Source organism: Callithrix jacchus, chromosome 9 (assembly GCF_049354715.1).
Source record: "Callithrix jacchus isolate 240 chromosome 9, calJac240_pri, whole genome shotgun sequence".
In the NCBI taxonomy this organism is placed as follows: Eukaryota; Metazoa; Chordata; class Mammalia; order Primates; family Cebidae; genus Callithrix; species Callithrix jacchus.
This window is the reverse complement of record NC_133510.1, coordinates 114,169,909-114,190,557: the sequence shown is the minus strand read 5'-3', so window position 1 is coordinate 114,190,557 and position 20,649 is coordinate 114,169,909. Positions and strand designations below refer to the sequence as shown.

The window sequence follows — 20,649 nt, the reverse complement described above, 5'->3', positions numbered from 1 at the left end:
TTTAGTAGAGACGGCATTTTGCCATGTTGGCCAGGCTGGTCTCAAACTCCCAACCTCAAGTGATCCACCTAACTTGGCCTCCCACAATGTTGGGATTACAGATGTGAGCCATCAGGCCCGACCTCCCCTCCCCTCTGTTAGAGTCCACGCAGCCTTCATTTCCTCCTCCTAGGTGCCTGCCGTGTGCCTCCGCTGTGCCCCTCCCCTCTAGTGCCCTCCCTGATGTCCCTACATATAAAAATCCTTCAGTGCCCCTTCCTCCAGGGTGCCTTCCCTGGCCTCCCACTTAAGCCATTTCTCCTTCCTCTGAGCTTGCCTGACTCTTTACCTATTACCTTGCTAAAAGTGGAAGTGACATGTAAAACTGGCCTTGCAGGGGCACCAACCAATTAGGACACACTGAGGTCCCCTGGCTGGGCCAAACCTTACTTAACCCTTTTAAAAAACTGTATTTATTTTGGGATGAGATCTTGCTCTTTTGCCCAGGCTGGAGTGCAGTGGCGTGATCACAGCTCACTGCAGATTTGACCACCTGGGCTCAAGCAATTCTCCCACCTCAGCCTCCTGAGTAGCTGTGTACCACCACACCCGGCTAATTTTTTTATTTTGTAGAGCTAGGGGTCTCGCTACATTGCCCAAGCTGGTCCCCAATGCCCTTTTTTTTCTTTTTGAGACAGAGTATCATTCTGTCACCCAGGCTGGAGTGCAGTAGCAAGATCTTGGCTTGCTGCAACCCCGACCTCTCTGGTTCGAGCAATGCTCCTGCCTCAGCCTCCCAGGTAGCCAGGACTATACAGGCACAGGCCACCATCCCAGGCTAATTTTTGTATTTTTAGTAGAGATAGGGTTTTGCCATGTTGGCCAGGCTGGCCTCAGACTTCTGGCCTCAAGAGATCCTCCCACCTCCGCCTCCCAAAGTGCTGGGATTACAGGCCTGAGCCACAAGGCCTGGCACTTAACCCTTTAGTGGTTGGAGCTCAGGTGATCTGGAGGGGCCTGGAGGAGGGGAGGCAAGTGGCTGTTTACTGGGCAGGATGGAAGCATTTCCCGGTTTTAACCATGGAGCAGAATGGAGGCCCTTCTTCCTGAGGGGTCCAGGGACAGCAGGACTCAGGAATGATGGCCCAGTCCCCTCGGGCCTGCTTGGGTGGGCGTCCTGCTTCTCTGACATCTCCCAGAGCTCAGACACTGCGCTCACCTTCTCCCCGAAGATCCTCTGGCAGATGCCATTCTTGGCCAGCTTCTCCTTGACCTGGCGGGTGAGCTCTAGTGTGTCCACCTCGCGGTACATGTATAGCTCGTACTGCTCGGGGGTCAGTGGCGGCACGGTGGGCTTCAGGGTGCGCGGCACGTAGGCCGGGTAGTAGGGCAGCCGCGCACCCGCCTCGGCCACCATGCCCTCGGCCTTGAGCTCGCCCGCCCTGGAGGGCTCGTCCTCTGCCCCGGCAGTCGCCTCGTCCTCGGGGGGCGCAGGGGCCTCATCCCCGCGGGGCCAGGCGCGGCCATTGGGCTGACCCGAGTAGCCGGAGGAGGAGGAGGACAGCGAGGGCGACACGGAGGCGTAGGGGCGGCTGAGCAGGCCGCGGTCCGAGGCCCAGTGGTGGTCGAAGTAGCCGGCATCGCCGATCTCGGACTTGACCTTGCGGATGATGCTCTGCACGAAGGCGGCCGGGGACAGGACCGGGAGCGGTGCCTGTGCGGGGCCCCCACCGCCCTCCTCCTGCTTCACCAAGGCCGGGGCCCCGTTCTGGTTTGCAGTGGCCAGCGAGGGCCGCTCCGGGGGCGAGGCAGGTACCGAGCGGCCCCGGGGTGCTGCCTCCATCTCCAGCAGCGCCTGCTGCTGCGCCTGCATTTCACGGCGCGCCTGCTCCAAGATACTCTTGATGGCGTCCTCTGAGGTGCTGGCGGGGCCTGCGCCGTTGGCGATGCTCAGTGGGGCCGCTGAGGTCTTGGGCTCGCCTGCGGGGAAGGGGACAGAGTGGCCCGACACCCAGGGTGAGGGCTGGGCATGCAGGACACGATGTTCATAGCATCCCTGTTGATACCAGCAGGCTGTACAGGCACTGTGTCCAGCAACTGGGGACTGGCTAAGTGTAAATGATGATCCCTCCTTGTGGCAGAATATTAGGCAGCCCCAAAAATGTGGTTGACAGTAAGGTTTTGGCATATGCAGAGAAGGTGCTCACGGGTGTGGGATGATGCAATCAATGTAAGAAGAGACTTGACTTATTTTATTTTGAGATGGGGTCTTGCTGTTGTCGCCCAGGCTGGAGTGCAGTGGTGTGATCTCGGCTCACTGCAACCTCCTCCTCCTGGGTTCCAGTGATTCTCCTACCTCAGCCTCCCGAGTAGCTGTGATTACAGCTGTGCACCACTGCACCCAGCCATTTTTGTATTTTTAGTAGAGATGGGGTTTTGCCATCTTGGCCAGGCTGGTTTTGAACTCCTAAGCTCAAGTGATCCATCCGTCTCAGCCTCCCAAAGCGCTGGGATTACAGGCATGAGCCACCGTGCCCAGCCTGACCTGACTTTTACGTAGGTCATGATCCAACCATGCAAAGGTTCAAAGACAAAGAAAGCAGGAAGGCACAGAAAAGTGGCTCGTTCACTTGTTCTGTTTTAAAAAAATATTATTTAAAAACATTTCCTTCTGGCCGGGCACGGTGGCTCATGCCTGTAATCTCCAGCTCTTTGGGAGGCTGAGGTAGGTAGATCACGAGGTCAAGAGATTGAGACCATCCTGGCCAACATGGTGAAACCCTGTCTGCACTAAAAATACAAAAATTAGATGGGCATGGTGGCAGGCACCTGTGGTCCCAGCCACTCAGGAGGCTGAGGCAGAAGAATTGCTTGAACCTGGGAGGTGGAGGTTGCAGTGAGCTGAGATTGCACCACTGTGCTCCAGCCTGGCCACAGAGCAAGACTCCGTCTCAAAAACAAACAAACAAACAAACAAACAAAAACTTTCCTTCCTTTCTCGTTTCCCCTTCCTTCCCTTCCTTTCTTTCATAGAGACGGGGTCTTGCCATGTTGCTTAGGCTGGTTTCAAACTCCTGGCTTCAAGCGATCCTCTTGCCTGGACCTCCCAAAGTGCTGGGACTACAGGCATGTGCCACTATGCCCAGCTAATTTTTGTATTTTCTGTAGAGACGAGGTATTTTGTATTTGCTATGTTGCCCAGGCTGGTCTCAACCTCCTGGGCTCAGGTGATCTGCCCTCCTCAGCCTCCCAAAGTGTAGGGATTACAGGCATGAGCCACCGTACCCAGCCCTTCACTTGTTCTAACAGCAATGAATCCAAATGCCCATGCAGAGAATGGATTAAAAAAAATAGTGGGATGGGCCAGGCATGGCGGCTTACACCTGTAATCTCAGCACTTTGGGAGGCTGAGGTAGTCAAATTGCCTGAGTTTGGGAGTTCAAGACCAGCCTGGGCAATATGGTAAAACCCAGTCTCGGCAAAAATACAAAGATTAGCTAGGTGTGGTGGCACACACCTGTACTTTGGGGTCTGAGTCGGGAGGAATGCCTAAGCCTGGGGAGTTGAGGCTGCAGTGAGCCAAGATTGCACCCTGCACTCCGACCTGAGTGACAGAGCAAGATCCCCATCTTGAGGAAAAAAAAAAAAAAAAAAGTGGGATGATCACAATGGAACATTATACAGCAGTGAAAAAGGAAGTCCTCATGCAAAATCACACAGGAATCTTTATTTTATTATTATTCTTTTTAAAAAGAGATGAGGTCTTGCTATGCTGCCCAGGCTGGAGTGCAGTGGCTCCATCACAGGTACAACTACAGCTCTCTGGTCTCAAACTCCTGGGCTCAAGTGGTTCTCCTGCCTCACCCTCCCGAGTAGCTGAGACAACAGGGGTGAGCTACTGTGCACTTTGTGTGAATCCTGATAACATAATATTGAGTGAAAGAAGCAAGTCCAGGCTGGAAGCAGTGGGTTATACTTGTAATATCAGCACTTTGGGAGGCTAAGGCAGGAGGATTACTGGAGCCCAGGAGCTCAAGACCAGCCTGGGCAACAAAATGAGACCCACATCTCTACAAAGAATTAAAAAAAATTAGCCAGGCATGGCGGTGTGTGCCTACGGTCCCAGCTGAGGCAGGAGGATCACTTGATTCTGGGAGGTGGAGGCTGCAGTGAGCCATGTTTGCGCCACTGCACTCCAACCTGGGCATCTGAGTGAGACCCTGCCTCAAAAACAAAACAAAAGACAACAACTAAAACAAGTCCAACAAGATGGCATGCAGAATCATGTGTTCTTTTTTTTGAGACGGAGTCTTGCTCTGTTGCCCAGGCTGGAGCGCAGTGTCGTGATCTCGGCTCACTGCAACTTCCACCTCCTGGGTTCAAGCAATTCTTCTGCCTCAGCCTCCTGAGTAGCTGGGATTACAGGCACTGGCCACTGGGCCTGGCTAATTGTTTTTTTGTACTTTTAGTAGAGATGGGGTTTCACCACGTTAGCCAGGCTAGTCTTACACTCCTGAGCTCAAATGATCTACCCGCCTCGGCCTCCTAAAGTGCTGGGATTACAGGCGTGAGCCACCGTACCCAGCATCACACATTTTCTATCAAGCTCCATAACGAATAACATATACAATATGTGATTTAGTGAAACATGTCTTCTACAAATGGCAAACACAAAGGAACAACAGGACAAAAATTTAGGATGAAAGATACATCTGGGAGAGGAAGGCAGGGGTGGGATGGGGGAGGAAAATGCCAGATCTATGTTACGGGGAACTTTCTAAATCTTGGGTTGGGCCGTAGGTTCCCAGGGGTTTACTCTGTCATGCACATGAATGAATGCACACACACATATGTACACATATATACACACACACGGCAGGAGGCCATGCAGGCAGCAGCTCTAAGAGTGTGCCATGAACCAAGGATAATAGATGGATCTGTGCCCTGAGGAATGACAATTAACCAGTAAATGAAAAGGTGCTTCCCTCTGCCCTCGGAGTGGCGTTCCCCACACTGCGGTCTCTCCAGCTCTGCAGAGAGCCAGATCAATGTAACCCCTTCTTCATTATCTCTGTGTAGTTCTCATCCTAGTGAGTCCTCTTAGACCCATTAAAAATAATTTTCATTGCTTTTCCAATTAAAAAGTAATATAGCAATGGAACATTATTTTGTCATAAAAAGGAATGAAGCACCGACAGGGGCGACGACAGGAATGAGTCTTACAAACACAGGGCTCACGCAAAGCAGCACGTAGGATATGATTCCATTTACATGAAATGTGCAGAATAGGTTAATCCAGAGAAACAGGATGCAGAGCAGAGCTCGCCAGGGGCTGGGGGGAGAGTGGAATGGAGAAGCTGTGCTTCATGGGTACAGGGTTTCCTTCTGGGGTGATGAAATGTGTGAACTGGAGAGAGGTGATGTTGCATACCACTGTGACTGTATTAAATACTACTGAACAGTACACTTTAAAATGGTTAGCTTTGGCTGGGTGCAGGGGTTCGCGCCTCTAATCCCAGCACTTTGGGAGACTGAGGCAGGTGGATCAGTTGAGGTCAGGAATTTGAGACCAGTCTGGCCAACATGGTGAAACCCCATCTCTACTAAAAATACAAAAATTGGCCAGGCGTGGTCAATTTTTTTTTTTTTGCATATGTGAGGGAAGTTGAGGCAGGAGAATTACCTGAGCCCCAGAGGCGGAGGCTGCAGAGAGCCGAGATCGCGCCACTGCACTTCAGCCTAGGCGACGGAGTGAGAGACTCCATTTCCAAAAAAAAAATTTAATTTTATGTTACAAGAATTTTACCTCGATTTAAAAATCTTCATACTTGCCTACTGTGGGAACATAGAAGAGCATGAAAAAAAAAAAAAAAAGCACAAACAGTCAAGATGAAAAAATAAAAGTCCCCCTTCCTGTCTCCTAGGGCAACCATGTGAAATATTCTCACGTATTCCCTTCCAGTCTGTTTTCTAAACTACACGTATCACATGACCATACTTGATATGTGAAAATGTAGTCTTGTTTGTCCCCGTTTAGCACCAACATTGTGTTTTTTCTTTTCTTTTTTCTTTTTTGGGGAAAGGCTCTTGCTCTGTTGCCTGGTCTGGTCTCAAACTACTGTGCTCAAGCAATCGTCCCGCCTCAGCCTCTGAAATAGTTGGGACCACATGCTTGTGCCACTGTGCCCAGCTAAGCATTGTGTGTGTGTGTGTGTGTGTGTGTGTGCACGCGCGTGTGTGATGTAGTCCTGCTCTGTAGCCCAGGCTGGAGGATCTCAGCTCACTGCAACCTCTGCCTCCCAGGTCTCAGTTTAAGCAACTGTCCAATCTCAGCCTCCCAAGAAGCTGGGATTACAGGCACAAGCCACAATGCCCAGCTAATTTTTGTATTTTTTTTTAGTAGAGACGGGGTTTCACCATGTTGGCCACTCTGGTCTTAAACTCCTGACCTCGTGATCCGCCTGCCTTGGCCTCTCAAAGTGCTGGGATTATAGGCATGAGCCACCCCTCCTGGCCTTGTTGTTGAGACACAGTCTTGCTCTGTCATCCAGGCTGGAGTGCAATTGTGCGATCTTGGCTCACTGCAACCTCTGGTTCTCAGGTTCAAACAATTCTCCTGCCTCAGCCTCTGAGTAGCTGGGATTACAGGTGCTGGCCACTACACCTGGCCAATTTTCCTATTTTAGTAGAGACAGGGTTTTGCCATGTGGGCCAGGCTGGTCTTAAACTCCTGACCTCAAGTGATCCATCTGCCTTGTCTTCCCAAAGATTACTGGTGTGAGCACTGCACCCAGCCCCATTTTTCCTATCATTAAAAGTTCTACCTTAAGGGCTGCACATGCCGCTGAAGGGATATCATCTGCTTGACTTACCAGATTCCCACCGCTGGACGCTTAGGGTGTTTTGTTTCCAGTCTGTCACTCTTATGAACAATGATGGGAACAGCTTATATATAAACCCTGAGCCCATTCCAGACATTTCCTTCAAGTCCCAGAAGTAGAACTTGAGAGTGAGCCGGTAGTCACATTCATTTCCTCCCTGGCAGCAGCTGCCGTGCCCACTGCTTAGCATTCATTTTTGTCAGGGGCATATGGCAGTCACCTTTGTATTTTTCCTCTTGCTGAACTAGGCCCTGAACATAAGCCCACCAGCTGGCCCACGTATAGCAAACGTTTTCCTCTGCTGTGATGTTGCCTTTGACATTGCCCTGCTGCCTGCTTCTGACCCCCAGGAGAAAGTGCTGTATAGAGAGGCGGGAGACCTGGGGTTTTCTTCTGTCTCTGTGTAATTGAACTCATGCCTTCCCTCCCTGGCCTCAGTCATCCTGTCGGTTTAGTGGGAGACTTTGGCTAGTTATTTCTTTTTCTATTCTTTTTTCCTTTTTGAGACATAGTCTCATTCCATCACACAGGCTGGAGCACAGTCTTGTTATGTTGCCCGGTCTGGTCTCAAACTACTGTGCTCAAGCGATCGTCCCATCTCTGCCTCTGAAGTAGTTGGGACTACATGCCTGTACCACTATGCCCAGCTCACTACAACCTCTGCCTCCTGGGCTCAGGTGATCCTCCTGCCCCAGCCTCTTGAGTAGCTGGGACCACAGGTGCATGCCACCACACCCAGCTGATTTTTTTTATTTTTAGAGGAGACGGGGTTTCTTTTTTTTTAGATCGAGTTTTTCTCTCGTTGTCCAGGCTGGAGTGCAGTGGTGTGATCTCGGCTCACGGCAACCTTTGCCTCCCAGGTTCAAGCAATTCTGCCTCAGCCTCCAAGTAGCTGGGATTACAGGCACCCACCATCATGCCTAGCTAATTTTTGTATTTTTAGCAGAGATGGGGTTTTACCATGTTGTCCAGGCTGGTCTCAAACTCCTGACCTCAGGTGATCCACCTGCCTAGGCCTCCCAAAGTGCTGGGATTACAGGCAAAAGCCCCCGCACCCAGCCCTGGCTGGTTATTTCTCGTGGTTCTTTACACTTCCATATCATGTCTTGCCCATATCTGAAACCTGTGTCTAGTCCACAGTAGGTGCTTAATAAATGTTTACTGCATGATCACATCCTTCTCTGTCTTGCATCTCTCTTGCTACTGGAACTGACCAAGAAGGACATTAGGCTCAGGGGATTTTACAGGTGGGGTAGGGTAGCCAGTTAAGTCCCTTCTTCCCTTATCCCCTCCCCTGCCAGGGACCAGGCAGGAGGGAGGGTGATTGTGAAACATCTCAGCTCCTGGCGGCAACTGGAGGATTCGGGACACCTGCTCTGAACGGCCACCAGGGGACAGCAGACACTGCAAAAATGGAGGTGGGCATAGAAGCTGGAGTCCTGGGTCTGAGTTAGCCACAGTCTGCGCTGTGCTGGGTGTGAGGATGGAACTCGGTCCCTGGCTGCGAGAAGCCCCCAGAGCAGAGGGAGGGACAGCTACACCAGCAGAGTTGTTTGTGACGCTGCAGAGCTGCAGCAGGGAGGTAATAATTCTATTCGCTATAATGATGGCTGATGTTTCAGGATTACGCCGATTTCAATTGATCCTCACACAACCCCAAGAAAGGAAAACTAATACAATCCCCATTTTAAAGATGAGAAGATGGGCCAGGTGCAGTCATCCCAGCACTTTGGGAGGCCGAGGCAGGCGGATCACCTGAAGTTGGGAGTTCGAGACTAGCCTGACCAACATGAAGAAACCCCATCTCTACTAAAAATACAAAAATTAGCTGGGCATGGTGGCACTGGCCTGTAATTCCAGCTACTTGGGAGGCTGAGGCAGAGAATTGCTTGAACCTGGGAGGAGGAGGTTGTGGTGAGCTGAGATTGTGCCATTGTACTCCGGCCTGGGCGACAAGAGTGAAACTCTGTCTCAAAAAAAAAAAAAAAGAGAGAGCCTTGAGTGTCCTGGGCCTGCTGCGTGTGTGCAGTGGCCCAGGGTCCTGGGAGCCCGAATTTGTGGCCAATCTGGCTCCACTGCATCAAGCAAGTAGGTCATTGTGGTGGGGGTGGCGGAGGGGTGCAGCACCCCATCCGTCTTCTTGGAGGAGGTGACTTCTGAGTTGAGTCATAGGTATGAGCAGGAGTTGGCCAGATGAAAGGTGTCTGGGGTAAGGACGGCATCAGAGGTGCAGGGTGGGATGCACAGGGGCTGGGCATGACTATACACAGTTTGTGTAACAGGCACGGAGGGGCCTGAAGACTTGAGGGCCAGTAGGCCTTACTGAGGCTGGGGATTTTTTCTTTTCTTTCTTTTTTTTTTTTTTGAGTTGGAGTCTCGTTCTGTCAACCAGGCTGGAGTGCAGTGGTGTGATTTTGGCTTACTGCAACCTCCATCTCTTGGGTTCAAGTGATTCTCCTGCCTCAGCCTCCTGAGTAGCTGGGATTACAGGTTCCCACCACCATGCTCAGCTAATTTTCTATTTTTAGTAGAGATGGGGTTTCACCATGTTTGCCAGGCTGGTCTCAAACTCCTGACCTCAGGTGATCTGCCCACCTCAGCCTCCGAAAGTGCTGGGATTACAGGCATGAGCCACTGCACCCAGCCAAGGGTTGGGATTTTATTTCGAGAGCTGTGTGGAGCCACGGTAGGGTTCTGAGCCATGACACGACCACCCGTGTGCTCTAGACAGGTCCCTCTGGCCTCTGGCGGTTCTGATCTGCCTGCGATTCCCTCCGGGGTGGACAAAGGTAGATGAGGCCTCTGCTGTTCAGAGCTGGCCCTGGGGACCTGAGGCCTTGCCTGTAGAGGTCACACTTACCACCTTTCTGCGACTCGATCTCCTTCTTGGCCTGCTCTAGAATGCTCTTGATGGCATCGTCTGAGCCCGTTTCAGGTGTGCGGATTCTCGGGGTGATGCTGCCTGGGGGAGGCGAGAAGGCATCTGTGGCAAGAGCTGCATGCTGGGCTCAGCTCCGGAGCCTGGGGGGCTGTCTCCTCCTCCCAGGAGAGTGAGCAGCAGACTGTCAGTGAGATGGCAGGGCCACTGCTTAGTCTACCTGAAAAACTGTGGGCCTATGAGTGATACTGGCTTGAAATAAGAATCATGAGAAACAGGCCGGGTGCGGTGGCTCATGCCTATAATCCTAGCACTTTGGGAGGCTGAGGCGGGTGGATCACCCGAGGTCGGGAGTTTGAGACTAGACTGACCAACATGGTGAAACCCCATCTCTACTAAAAATACAAAATTATCTGGGCGTGGTGGTGATGGCCTATAGTCCTGGCTACTAGGGAGGCTGAGGCAGGAGAATTGCTTGAACCTGGGAGGAGGTGGTTGCAGTGAGCCGAGATTGCACCACTGTACTCCAGCCTGGGTGACAGAGCCAGACTGTCAAAAAAAAAAAGAAGAAGAATAAAGAAATAGCGTGCAGTGGCTCAGGCCTGTAATCCCAGCACTTTGGGAGGCTGAGGCGGATGGATCACCTGAGGTCAGGAGTTTGAGACCAGCCTGATCAACATGGCGAAACCCTGTCTCTACTAAAAATGTAAAAATTAGCTGGGCATGGTGGCATGTGCCTGTAGTCCCAGCTACTAGGGAGGCTGAGGCAGGAAAATCGCTTAAACCCGGAAGGCAGAGGTTGCAATGAGCAGAGATTGTGCCACTGCACTCCAGCCTGAGTGACACAGTGAGACTCTGTCTCAAAAAAAAAAAAAAAAAAAAAAAAATGATGACGACAATGACATGGCAGCTGCCACCCCTAACTCCCTAACTGTTCTCAAGCCGCACTATATGGCAGGTGCTGTGGTCAGTGCTGGATGCCCATTTAATCCTCATGGCACCTCCCGGAGGCTGACAGATGCAGAAACTGAGGCACAGATGAAAGGAGCTGTGTGAGGTCACCCAGTGGGTGAACAGCAGAGCTGGGACTCAAACTCAGGCATTTGTGAGGCCACAGCTAGGACCCTTCACACTGATTACCCGAAAAATCAAGTCTGGTAAGGCTGGTAGTCTTACAAATGTGTAAACTGAGGCTTGGAAGTGCTTGGTGAGTACCTGCCAGGGCAGCGTCTGGAGCCTTTTCCCACCACCCTTATCCTGAGTGCCCCAGGAGGGGCGGCCTGTCTCTGGCTGGGGCCAGAAAGGAGGGGTTGAGGATGTATTTTCTGCTTTTACAGAGGGGAAACCGGGGTACAGAGAGGCAAAGTCACTTGCCCGAGGTGACACAGCCAGGTGGTGGCAGAGCTGGGCTTTGAACCCAGAACTTGTGCCCTCAGCTCCCAGCCCTAATGCCCTGGACCTGGCGTGGTGGCCAGCACAGCCCCTGTGTCGTGGGGACCAGCCCTCTTGGGCACTAACCTCGCTGCCGCACCTGGATGGTCCTGAGTGCCAGCACGTTCTGCTCGTCCGACAGGAACTGCTTCATCTTGATGAAGGGCTCCTTGCCCTTCACCGTGAGCTTGCGCCAGGGCTTGGGCCGGGCTAGGATCTCGCTGACCGAGCCCTGGGACAGCCCCAGCACGTAGTGGCCAAACACGCGCTGCCCAATGTTGTGCTTCAGCAGCTGCTCCTTCACCTGGAAGGCGATCTCCGCCGTGTCCAGCTGCTCCTCCTCCGCCCCAGGCCCCGCTGCTCCGCCCCCACCACCATCCGTGGGCTCAGGACCCCCTGGCAGCTCAGGGCCAGGGGCTGGGGTGGCAGGGGCTGTGGGGGGCTTGGTGCTGTAGAAGGCTGGGGGGAACACCAGCAGGCCGCCCGCCTCTCCCTTGAAGGTGGCTGGGGGCATCATCAGTCTCTCCCCTGATGCCAGGCTGGGGAAGGGGGACAGCGAGAAAGTCCGAGGGCCGTCGGGTCCCAAGCTGGGGCCCAGCAGGGGCTGCCCGGGGCTGGGGGACAAGGGGTCTTCAGGCCCCGGCGGAGGTGGGAGCTGCTGAGGGGAGGGGTAGGACTGCTCCGTGCCCAGTGAGTCCTTGATGGAATCGTCCTCTGATGGGTCCTCCTCTAGAACACCCAGACAGACAGACAGATGGACAGACAGACAGACGGGGAAGATGATGATGAGGGGAGACAGACAGGGAGAAAAAAACCAGAGGGGGAGAGAGACAGACAGAGACAACGAGAAAGAGAAATCACATGAGAGAGGCGGAGAGAGAGAGGCGGAGAGGGAGACAGAGACACAGCATGTGAGAGAGAGAGATAAGGAGACAATGAGAGACAGAGAGAGAAACCACATGAGAGAGAGGGGTGAGGAGAAAGCGGGAGAGAGGCAGTGAGAGACAGAGACATCCAGAGACAGAAAGTCAGAACAGAGGAAGGGAAGAAGGGAAGGAGGGACGGGGAAGGGTGGTGGAGAGCTGGCATCCAGCAGCTGGAAGTGCCAACCATGGTTGTTTCTGCCTACCCCTCCATTCTCCAACCCCTACTCTTCCAGGCCCCGCCCAAATGCCAGTTCTGGGGAATGCGCCACCCCCATCACCAAGAGCATCCCCTGAGAACTTGCCATGGCCCAGCACCTCGCCCTAGGGTGGGAAGTCAAACTTGCCACCACCTGCAGATGGCCCCTTGCTGGGCAGCTACCCTGGAGCTGGCTCACTAGACCTGCATGGCACCCATGAAGTAGACCCCAGGGTTGCACCCATTTTACGGATGACGAAACAGAGGCAGCACAGAGTCCTGCCTGGGGTCACAAGGCTAAAAGGTCAGCGGGCGGCCAGGCAAAGTGGCTCATGCCTGTAATCCCAGCACTTTGGGAGGCTGAGGGAGGTAGATCACCTGAGGTCAGGAGTTTGAGACCAGCCTGGCCAATATGGTGAAACCCTGTCTCTACTAAAAATATAAAAATTAGCTGGGTGTGGTGGTGGGCGCCTGTAATCCTAGCTACTCAGGAGGCTGAGGCAGGAGAATTGCTTGAACCCTGGAGGCAGAGGCTGCAGTGAGTTGAGATCACACCACTGCACTTCAGCCTGGTGACAGAGCAAGAGTCAGTCTCAGAGAAACAAAGGTCAGCGAGTGGCTGAGAGGGGTACACTGAGAACGCCCGACTTGTCCCCTGTGACCTCTTCATGAAAGCCCCTGCAGCGCAAGAAAGTTCAGTGGGGAGTGGAGCCCTCTAGGGGGGCCTTGGAAGGGCCAAGCTGTGTGGCCTCAACTGTGATGTGGGTATGTGTGGACGCCCCGCAGGACAGGCACACAGCAGGTGCCAAATCCAAACGCACAGCTGCTTGTCGGTCGCTCTCCTGCCTGCATGGAAGGCAGTGGTCCTTGGGTATGAGAAGGCCAGAGACCCACAGGCAGCCCCCACCCCAGCCCTCAGCCCCCAGGGCATCCTCCTCCCCTACCAGGGCTGGCCAGGAGGCTTGGCTTCTCCAGAAGGAATTTCTGCGCAGGGAAGAAGGCCTCCTTTGCAATAAGCAGTGAGTCTTCGGGCTTGGCCATGCCCTACGAGACAAGAGGCAGGTTGAGAGGGCACCTGGTGGGTGGAAGACTCACTGGGGCAGCCCGCCCTTCAGGGACAGTGGCAGGGTCACTTACCTGGGGCAGGCTGCAGGTGCTGGAGGCCAGCTTCATGGCTTTCAGGATGCTGCCGGACAAGTGGAGAGGGTCTGAGGTCAGCCACCCCTGGGCTGGAGGAGACGTCTTGCGAGAGGCACTGACCCGGCTTACCTCTCTGACCGGGAATGACTGCTCCATTCCCCAGAACCCCACATATTTCCAGACTCATTGCAACCCAGGCCTGAGGCAGCCGGCTCATTAACAGCAGTGGGACCTGGCGGGGTGCTGCCTCAACTGACCCCATTCTGGCCGGCTTGACTTTGGTGGGCTAACCAATCACCTCCCAGTTACCACACCCACACCATGTCCATCATAATGTCTCTTGTATGGTCTACAGGCAGATTTTTTTTTTTTTTTGAGACAGAGTCTCACTCTGTCACCCAGGCTGGAGGGCAGTGGCATGATCGCTGTCTTCTGGGTTCAAGCGATTCTCCTACCTCAGCCTCCCAAGTAGCTGTGATTACAGGTGAGCGCCACCACACCTGGCTAATTTTTGTATTTTTTTTTTTTTTTGAGACAGAGTCTTGCTCTGTCGCCAGGCACCAGGCTGGAGTGCAGTGGCGCAATCTCGGCTCACTACAATCTCCGCCTCCTGGGTTCAAGCAATTCTCCTGCCTCAACCTCCTGAATAGCTGGGACTATAGGCGCGCGCCACCATGCTCAGCTAATTTTTGTATTTTTTAGTAGAGACAGGGTTTCACCATGTTGGCCAGGATGATCTCAATCTCTTGACCTCATGATCCACCTCATGAGCCACCACGCCCAGCCTGTATTTTTATTTTTATTTTTTTTGAGATGGAGTTTCGCTCCTGTCACCCAGGCCGGAGTGCAATGGCATGATCTCTGCTCACTGAAACCACCGTCTCCTGGGTTCAAGCGATTCTCCTGCCTCAGCCTCCTGAGTAGCTGGGATTGCAAGCATCACCATGCCCGGCTAATTTTGTATTTTTAGTGGAGATGAGATTTCGTCACATTGGTCGGGCTGGTCTCGAACTCCTGACCTCAGGTGATCTGCCCACCTTGGCCTCCCAAAGTGCTAAGATTACAGGTGTGAGCAACCGTGCTCAGCCAATTTATCTATTTTTTGTAGAGATGGGGTTTTGCCATGTTGGCCAGGCTGGTCTGGAACTCCTGACCTCAGGTGATCTGCCTTTATAGGCAAGGCAGCTCTTGATGGAAAAAGAAGTAAGATGGTTGAATTTTGTTTTGTTTTCAAGACAGGATCTTGCTGTGCTGCCCAGGCTGAAGGGCAGTGGTACAACCAGAGCTCACTGCACCCTTGACCTCCCAGGCTCAAGCTATCCACCCACATCAGCCTCTTGAGTGGCTAGGAATACAGCACACACCACCACCACTCCTGGCTAATTAAAACTGTTTTTTTTTTTTCTCTCATAGAGATTCGGGTTTCCCCATTGTTGCCCAGGGTGGTCTCTATCTCCTGAGCTCAAGTGATCCTCCTGCCTTGGCCTCCCAAAGTGTTGGGATTACAGGCAGCCTGAGGATGGTTGAGGTTTGATATCCACAGCGTTAGTGGAGAGAAGAATGGGGTTTAGTAGGGGGGAGGAAACTGATGAACTTTGCTAAGTGCTCCTGTCCAGGGAAGAGTGCTGGGGGTCTGTGGAGCCCCACCCCACAAGGTACCTCAGCTCTGTTTTAATTTCCTCATAGTCAGACTGGGCCTGGAGCTTCTCTTCCAGCTTCTAGAAGAGCAAAGAAAGATGGTGAGGCTGGTCTGTGTGCTTGTGCCTGGGGCCACCTGCCCGCTGGCCTCCTCCCCAGGACTCACCTCTATGGCCTCGGACTTGGCTGTGAGCTGCCGCTCCAGGTCTGCGATCTGGTTGGCGGACGCCTCCTCCAGCTCCTGCAGCGAGCTCTGCAGGTGCTGCACGTCCTTCAGCAGCCGCAGGATCTCCCTGTCCTTGGAGGCCAGCGCAGCCTCCAGCCGAGGTCCCGAGCACAAAGCAAAGTTCACCTTATCCTGTAGGAAAAGGGGGCTCTCAGGGGCTGAGAGGTGGGGGACAGGCCCACGGGTCTGGCTTCCCCACCCCTGAATCCCAGGCAGAATGCAAATTTCTTGATCATGATGTTGGTATGGGGTATGTTTATGTTGAAAAATTCAAAGTGCTGTACACTATGACCAGGATGCTTTTCCTTATGTGTGAAGTTATACTGCAATTAAAAGATTGACTAAAAAAGAACAGCCCCACAAAAGAAAGTAGTCAGCTGGGGACTGGGCACTCAGGGCGGAGGAAACAGCATAGGCAAGGGTTTGAGTCTCTTACTCTGGTCTGGCTCCTAGCCCTGGGGAATGAACCTGTTCTAGGCGATGGGACATCCAGGATTAGGATTAGACTTGACACCTTGGAGCCACGGGCCAGGTTATGGGTGGCTCTTTCCTCCTCCTAATTTGCTGAGAGCCCTAAGACCCACAGCTTCTCCAGATTTTAGGACATGGCCCATCTGTCCTGGATGAAGATGGAGAGGTTGCTTAAGTCAGGCTGTTGTCAGGCTGAGTTACACATAAATCTAAGAAGCATTACAGAAAAAAAGCAACACAACAAACAAACAAAAACCCCAACCCCAGCTTTCTTCCATGGAGATAAATGCCAATTAAAACAGGAAGCGGATGCCATTAATACATTAAATTAATTAGCATCGAGTGCCACTGTTGTGCTCAGAAAAGCACACCCCCCACAAACCAGCAAAGTTCCCTGGGGCTGATTAGCACAGGCATTTGCCGGGTTCCACGGGGGTTAATTAAGAAGCATTGGCAAATTCCTCTCCATCTCTCCACACAGCCTCTCTCCTGTGTTCACTCTCTGTGTTATGTTGTCACCCAGGCACACGGACGCATATACAATCTCCTGGGACACAGGCACAGGCTGACACCCAAGGATATACCTATAGCCACAGCACACACTAACACACGTGACACTTCCCCAAATACGCACACACACACACAGAGAAATACACACGCATCAAAGAGACACACTCACGAAGACACATCATCACACACAGACATGCACGTGCTCGAAGAAGCCACATGCTCTCATGGGCAAGAACACCCCATACACACCAAAGACAAAACTATAATTCTAATAGTAGCATCAAATACTTAGTGAGCATATGCAACGACCCAAGTGCCATTTTAGGCACTTTACATGTAATCCATTTTTTTTTTTTTTCAGAGACAGAATCTTGCTATGTTGCCTGGGCTGTACTCAAATTCCTGGGCTCAAGTGATCTTCCTGCCTCAGCCTCCTAAGTGGCTGGGACTACAGGCATGTGCCACCATGCCTGACTCATGTAATTCTTTTAATAACTCTACAAAGCAGGTGTTACTTGTACAGATGAGGAAAATGAGGCACAGTCAGATTAAGAATACAGTTGGTTCCCAAAGGTCAGAAGTAGAGACACACATATGCAGTAACACATTCATAGAGGCACATTCCAATATTCAAACAGAAAGAGAGACACAGACACCTGGGCCTGTATATATGGGTGTCAGGAGAATTGAAAATTATGCTCACGAGTTCAGGTTTATAGATGGAGAGGGAAGAGACCTGCTCTTATGTAAGGAATCATGACTCTCATCCCTTGATATGCAGAGATCTGGAAATAAGGCAGGCCAATTCACATAATGAACCCAAGGCTTTCTGGAGAGCCAAGATGGAGACTGCTAATATAGGACAGAAGGGTAGGTTGGGGTGGCCTTGATGAAAGTCTCTTGTTAGAAAATGATACCGGGACCCCAAAGAGGTGTGAACCAGGAGGAAGGAGAAAGATGAATTAATTAACCAGCCTAACACAAGAACCTCAGCGTTGATCATCAAAGACTGGCTTTTCACAGCATGCAGCTGGGGTGGGAACCCCCTCAAGAATCACCTGGCATGCTTTGGAAACCAATGACTGATGATGAATGTTAAACTTTATCTTGGTATGTGGCCCCACTGCAGTTCTGGTGATAATGATTGCTGACGATATGTAGGCTGGCTCACACTCCCAAAAGTACCCAGTTTTGGGATTGAAAACCAGCAGGAATATCACCATCCCTTGTATCTATCCACCAAGCTGCTAAGACCAGTGTTCAACAGCGACACCTGGTGGCATCCACGAAAACGGCATGCTGCTGTATTGCCTCAAACTCACTCTCCCCTGTCTTTGCTGGTGCATCTGACAATCAGAATGATCTTTGATCTGAGGAAGTTCCTGGCATTCTTGGACAACTGGGGGTAAGGGAGGCCTCCAAAGGAAGATACTGGACCTCCTGGTAATAAAGGGTATACGGAAACTTGGGCTTGAAAAGTAAAGAACAGTAGCTGTATTTTTATCCTCAGCTGTTGCAGCTGTTACAGCAGGTCACAGTGATTACGCTCACAACTGCATAGAGACCCACATGCATTCATACTCACAGTTTCAAATGGATGCACGCAATCAACCACAAAGTGTCCCCCACCTGTTCAAAACCACAAACTCGGCCATTCCCGATCTTTCCCTCTGCCCTCCCTGCTCTCTTCCCTGACCCCATCCTTACCCCACTAGGCCCCTGGGGAGAGCAACAAGCCAGGCGGATGGAGCTGTTGACAGAGGCCAGCTGTTCCCGGAGACTTTCCACCTCCCGCTGGGCAGCCTCGGCTCGCTGGGGAGAAGGGGACAGCGTGGGTGAGAGGTGAGCACAGCCACCGTAGAACCCACTCCGCACTTCTGTCTTCTCCCTGCACCGTCTCAGGCAGGGGTGGGGAAGGCAGTCCTCTGAAGGCCACAGGTCCTGCCTGCCTAGTCCTGGACCCCACCCTGGAGCTATGATGACCAGTCACAGAGCCCTGTCTGGGCTGGGGACAAAAAACAGCAGCCTCTGGAGTTCCTCCTGGGCTAAGCGGACAGGAAGAAATGCCCCCCTGAGAAGGGTCTGGCTTCTCATGGGGTGCCTGGGACCCCCAGAGGAGTCAGAACATTCCTGCTTTATGAAGGCTGGGAGAGAGAGGCTGTCTGGGTGGGACTGGCAGGTTTTCACACATTTCTAGATACTTCTGCCTGCCACGTTAACTTTAGGCCTGGCTAGTCTGAAGGCGAGAGCTGTCCCAACTCTCATGCCACCTGGTATGGAATGAATCTCAGAGGCGGTATATGCAGAGGGGCTTTCCCAGCCCACAGGTCACTGCAGCCCGGGTCAGTCACATCCTCTCCCTGGGTCTCAGTTTCTTTTTCTTTGAGATGGGGTCTCACTCTGTCACCCAGGCTGGAGTGCAGTGGCATGATCTCGGCTCACTGCAGCTGCTGCCTTCTGGGTTCAAGTGAGTCTCCTGCCACAGCCTCCCAAGTAGCTAGGATTACAGGTGCGCAATACCACGCCCAGATAATTTTTGTATTTTTAGCAGAGGCGAGGTTTCACCATGTTGGCCAGGCTGGTCTCGAACTCCTGACCTCAGGTGATCTGCCCACCTCAGCCTGCCAAAGTGTTGGGATTACAGGCGTGAGCCATTGCTCCAGGATTAGATTCTCCAGTTAAAATGGGGGGCAATGAAAACATCTACCACAAAGGGATTTTGAGTGGTTAAAATCAGAATGCAGCAGTTCACTAAACTGGACCTACAGTAGATTTTTTTGTTTTGTTTTGAGACAGGGTCTCCCTCTGTCACCTAGGCTGGAGTGCAGTGGTGCAATCAGGGCTCACAGCAGCCTCCAACTCCTGGGTTCAACTGACCCTCCCATCTTAGCCTCTTGAGTAGCTGGGATTACAGGTGTGCACCACTGTACCTGGTTAATCTTTGTAGTTTTAGTAGAGACGGGGTTTTGCCATGCTGGCTAGGCTGGTGTCGAACTCCTGGGCTCAAGCAGCCCATTTGCCTTGGCTTCCCAAAGTGCTGGGATTATAGGCATGAGCTACTGTGCCCAGCTGATAGATTTTTAAAATTTTCTTTCTTTTTAAGATAGAGTCTTGCTCTGTTGCTCAGGCTGGAGTGCAGTGGTGCAATCTTGGCTCACTGTAACCTCTACCTCCTGGGTTTAAGCAATTCTCCTGCCTCAGCCTCCTGAGTAGCTGGGATTACAGGTATACGCCACCAGGTCCAGGTAATTTTTGTATTTTTAGTAGAGATGGGGTTTTGCCATGTTGGCCAGGCTGGTGTTGAACTCCTAGGCTCAAGCAATCTGACCACCTCAGCCTCCCAAAGTGCTGGGATTATAGGCATGAGCCACCACACCCAGCTGGTAGATCTTAACTCTTCAAAGATTTCTACCTGGAAGGAAGCACCTGAATGTTAACACATTTAGCCTTATGGGTCTGGAGAGAAATCTGGGCTCACATCCTGACTTTGGAACTTTCTGGATGTGTGATCTTAGGCAAGAGGTTTCATCTCCCCAGCCTCGGCTTCCCTATTGATAAAATGGGATTATAAAGGTAACTATCCCATGGGTTGCTGTGCAAAGGAAGTGGTCTGGTCACATGCAGTTTGGTAGGTATCTTCGCCTGGCACCTGCTACGTGTAAATGCATCAATACTTGGTTAACTCTGTTAACATCATGAGGGTATATTACTTGAGCCATTACTTCAAAATTAAAAGAGCTGTGGCTATATTTTTGCCTTTGGCTGGTAAATGCAGCTCACAGTGATTATGTTTAACTACATAGTGACCTTGACAATCAGGGTGCTCTGCCCAATATGCTCTGCTCTGCATATTGAGACTCATACACATTCGTGTTCACATCTGAATTTATTATTTATTTATAGGTATCTTGCCTTGTTCCAGAAATGACTCAAGTCAGTTTTGTTTTAGGAAGAGTTTTCTGGTGTGTGGGACTAGAAAGGAAGTATTTTTAGGTTTCTGTATAGTTAGGGCTCTCTAAGCTTATCTGATTGAAAGGTAAGATCTGGACTAAAGGATAAGCCTCTGAAATTCAACTCATGACTGATTGGCTACTGAGAACCCCAGAGGTTCCCTTCCCTGGAGGGTTATGTGTTTAGACATCAAGGGTGGGTGAGACCCACACCACGGAGGCAGCTCCTGAACAGTAAAGCTGGGTTCTAAAGTGATTAGTTGGTGCTGGGCATAGTGGCCCATGCCTGTAATTCCAGCACTGTGAGCGGATCACTGGAGGCCATGAGTTTGAGACCAGCTTGGGCAACAGAGCAAGACCAAAACGCAACAAAAAAAAAAAAAAAGAAAAAAATTGTGGGTGTGGTGGTGTGAGCCTGTAGTC

At 51.9% G+C, this 20,649-nt stretch overlaps 1 protein-coding gene across 24 annotated transcripts in view; it reads right to left on the bottom strand.

The window, feature by feature from the left end:
* The window catches only part of CUX2 (cut like homeobox 2), a 322,604-nt gene that overhangs the window by 31,881 nt on the left and 270,074 nt on the right, over positions 1-20,649 (bottom strand). For all 24 annotated transcript variants that reach the window (XM_054238864.2, XM_054238855.2, XM_078337275.1 and 21 more), the window contains 8 exons: positions 17,984-18,088; positions 15,236-15,427; positions 15,091-15,149; positions 13,429-13,477; positions 13,236-13,335; positions 11,257-11,898; positions 9,721-9,822; positions 1,199-1,959 (listed from right to left, as the gene is read on the bottom strand). In XM_054238864.2, the coding sequence (XP_054094839.2) occupies positions 1,199-1,959; positions 9,721-9,822; positions 11,257-11,898; positions 13,236-13,335; positions 13,429-13,477; positions 15,091-15,149; positions 15,236-15,427; positions 17,984-18,088 (2,010 nt within the window). The remainder of the gene's footprint in view (positions 1-1,198; positions 1,960-9,720; positions 9,823-11,256; positions 11,899-13,235; positions 13,336-13,428; positions 13,478-15,090; positions 15,150-15,235; positions 15,428-17,983; positions 18,089-20,649) is intronic.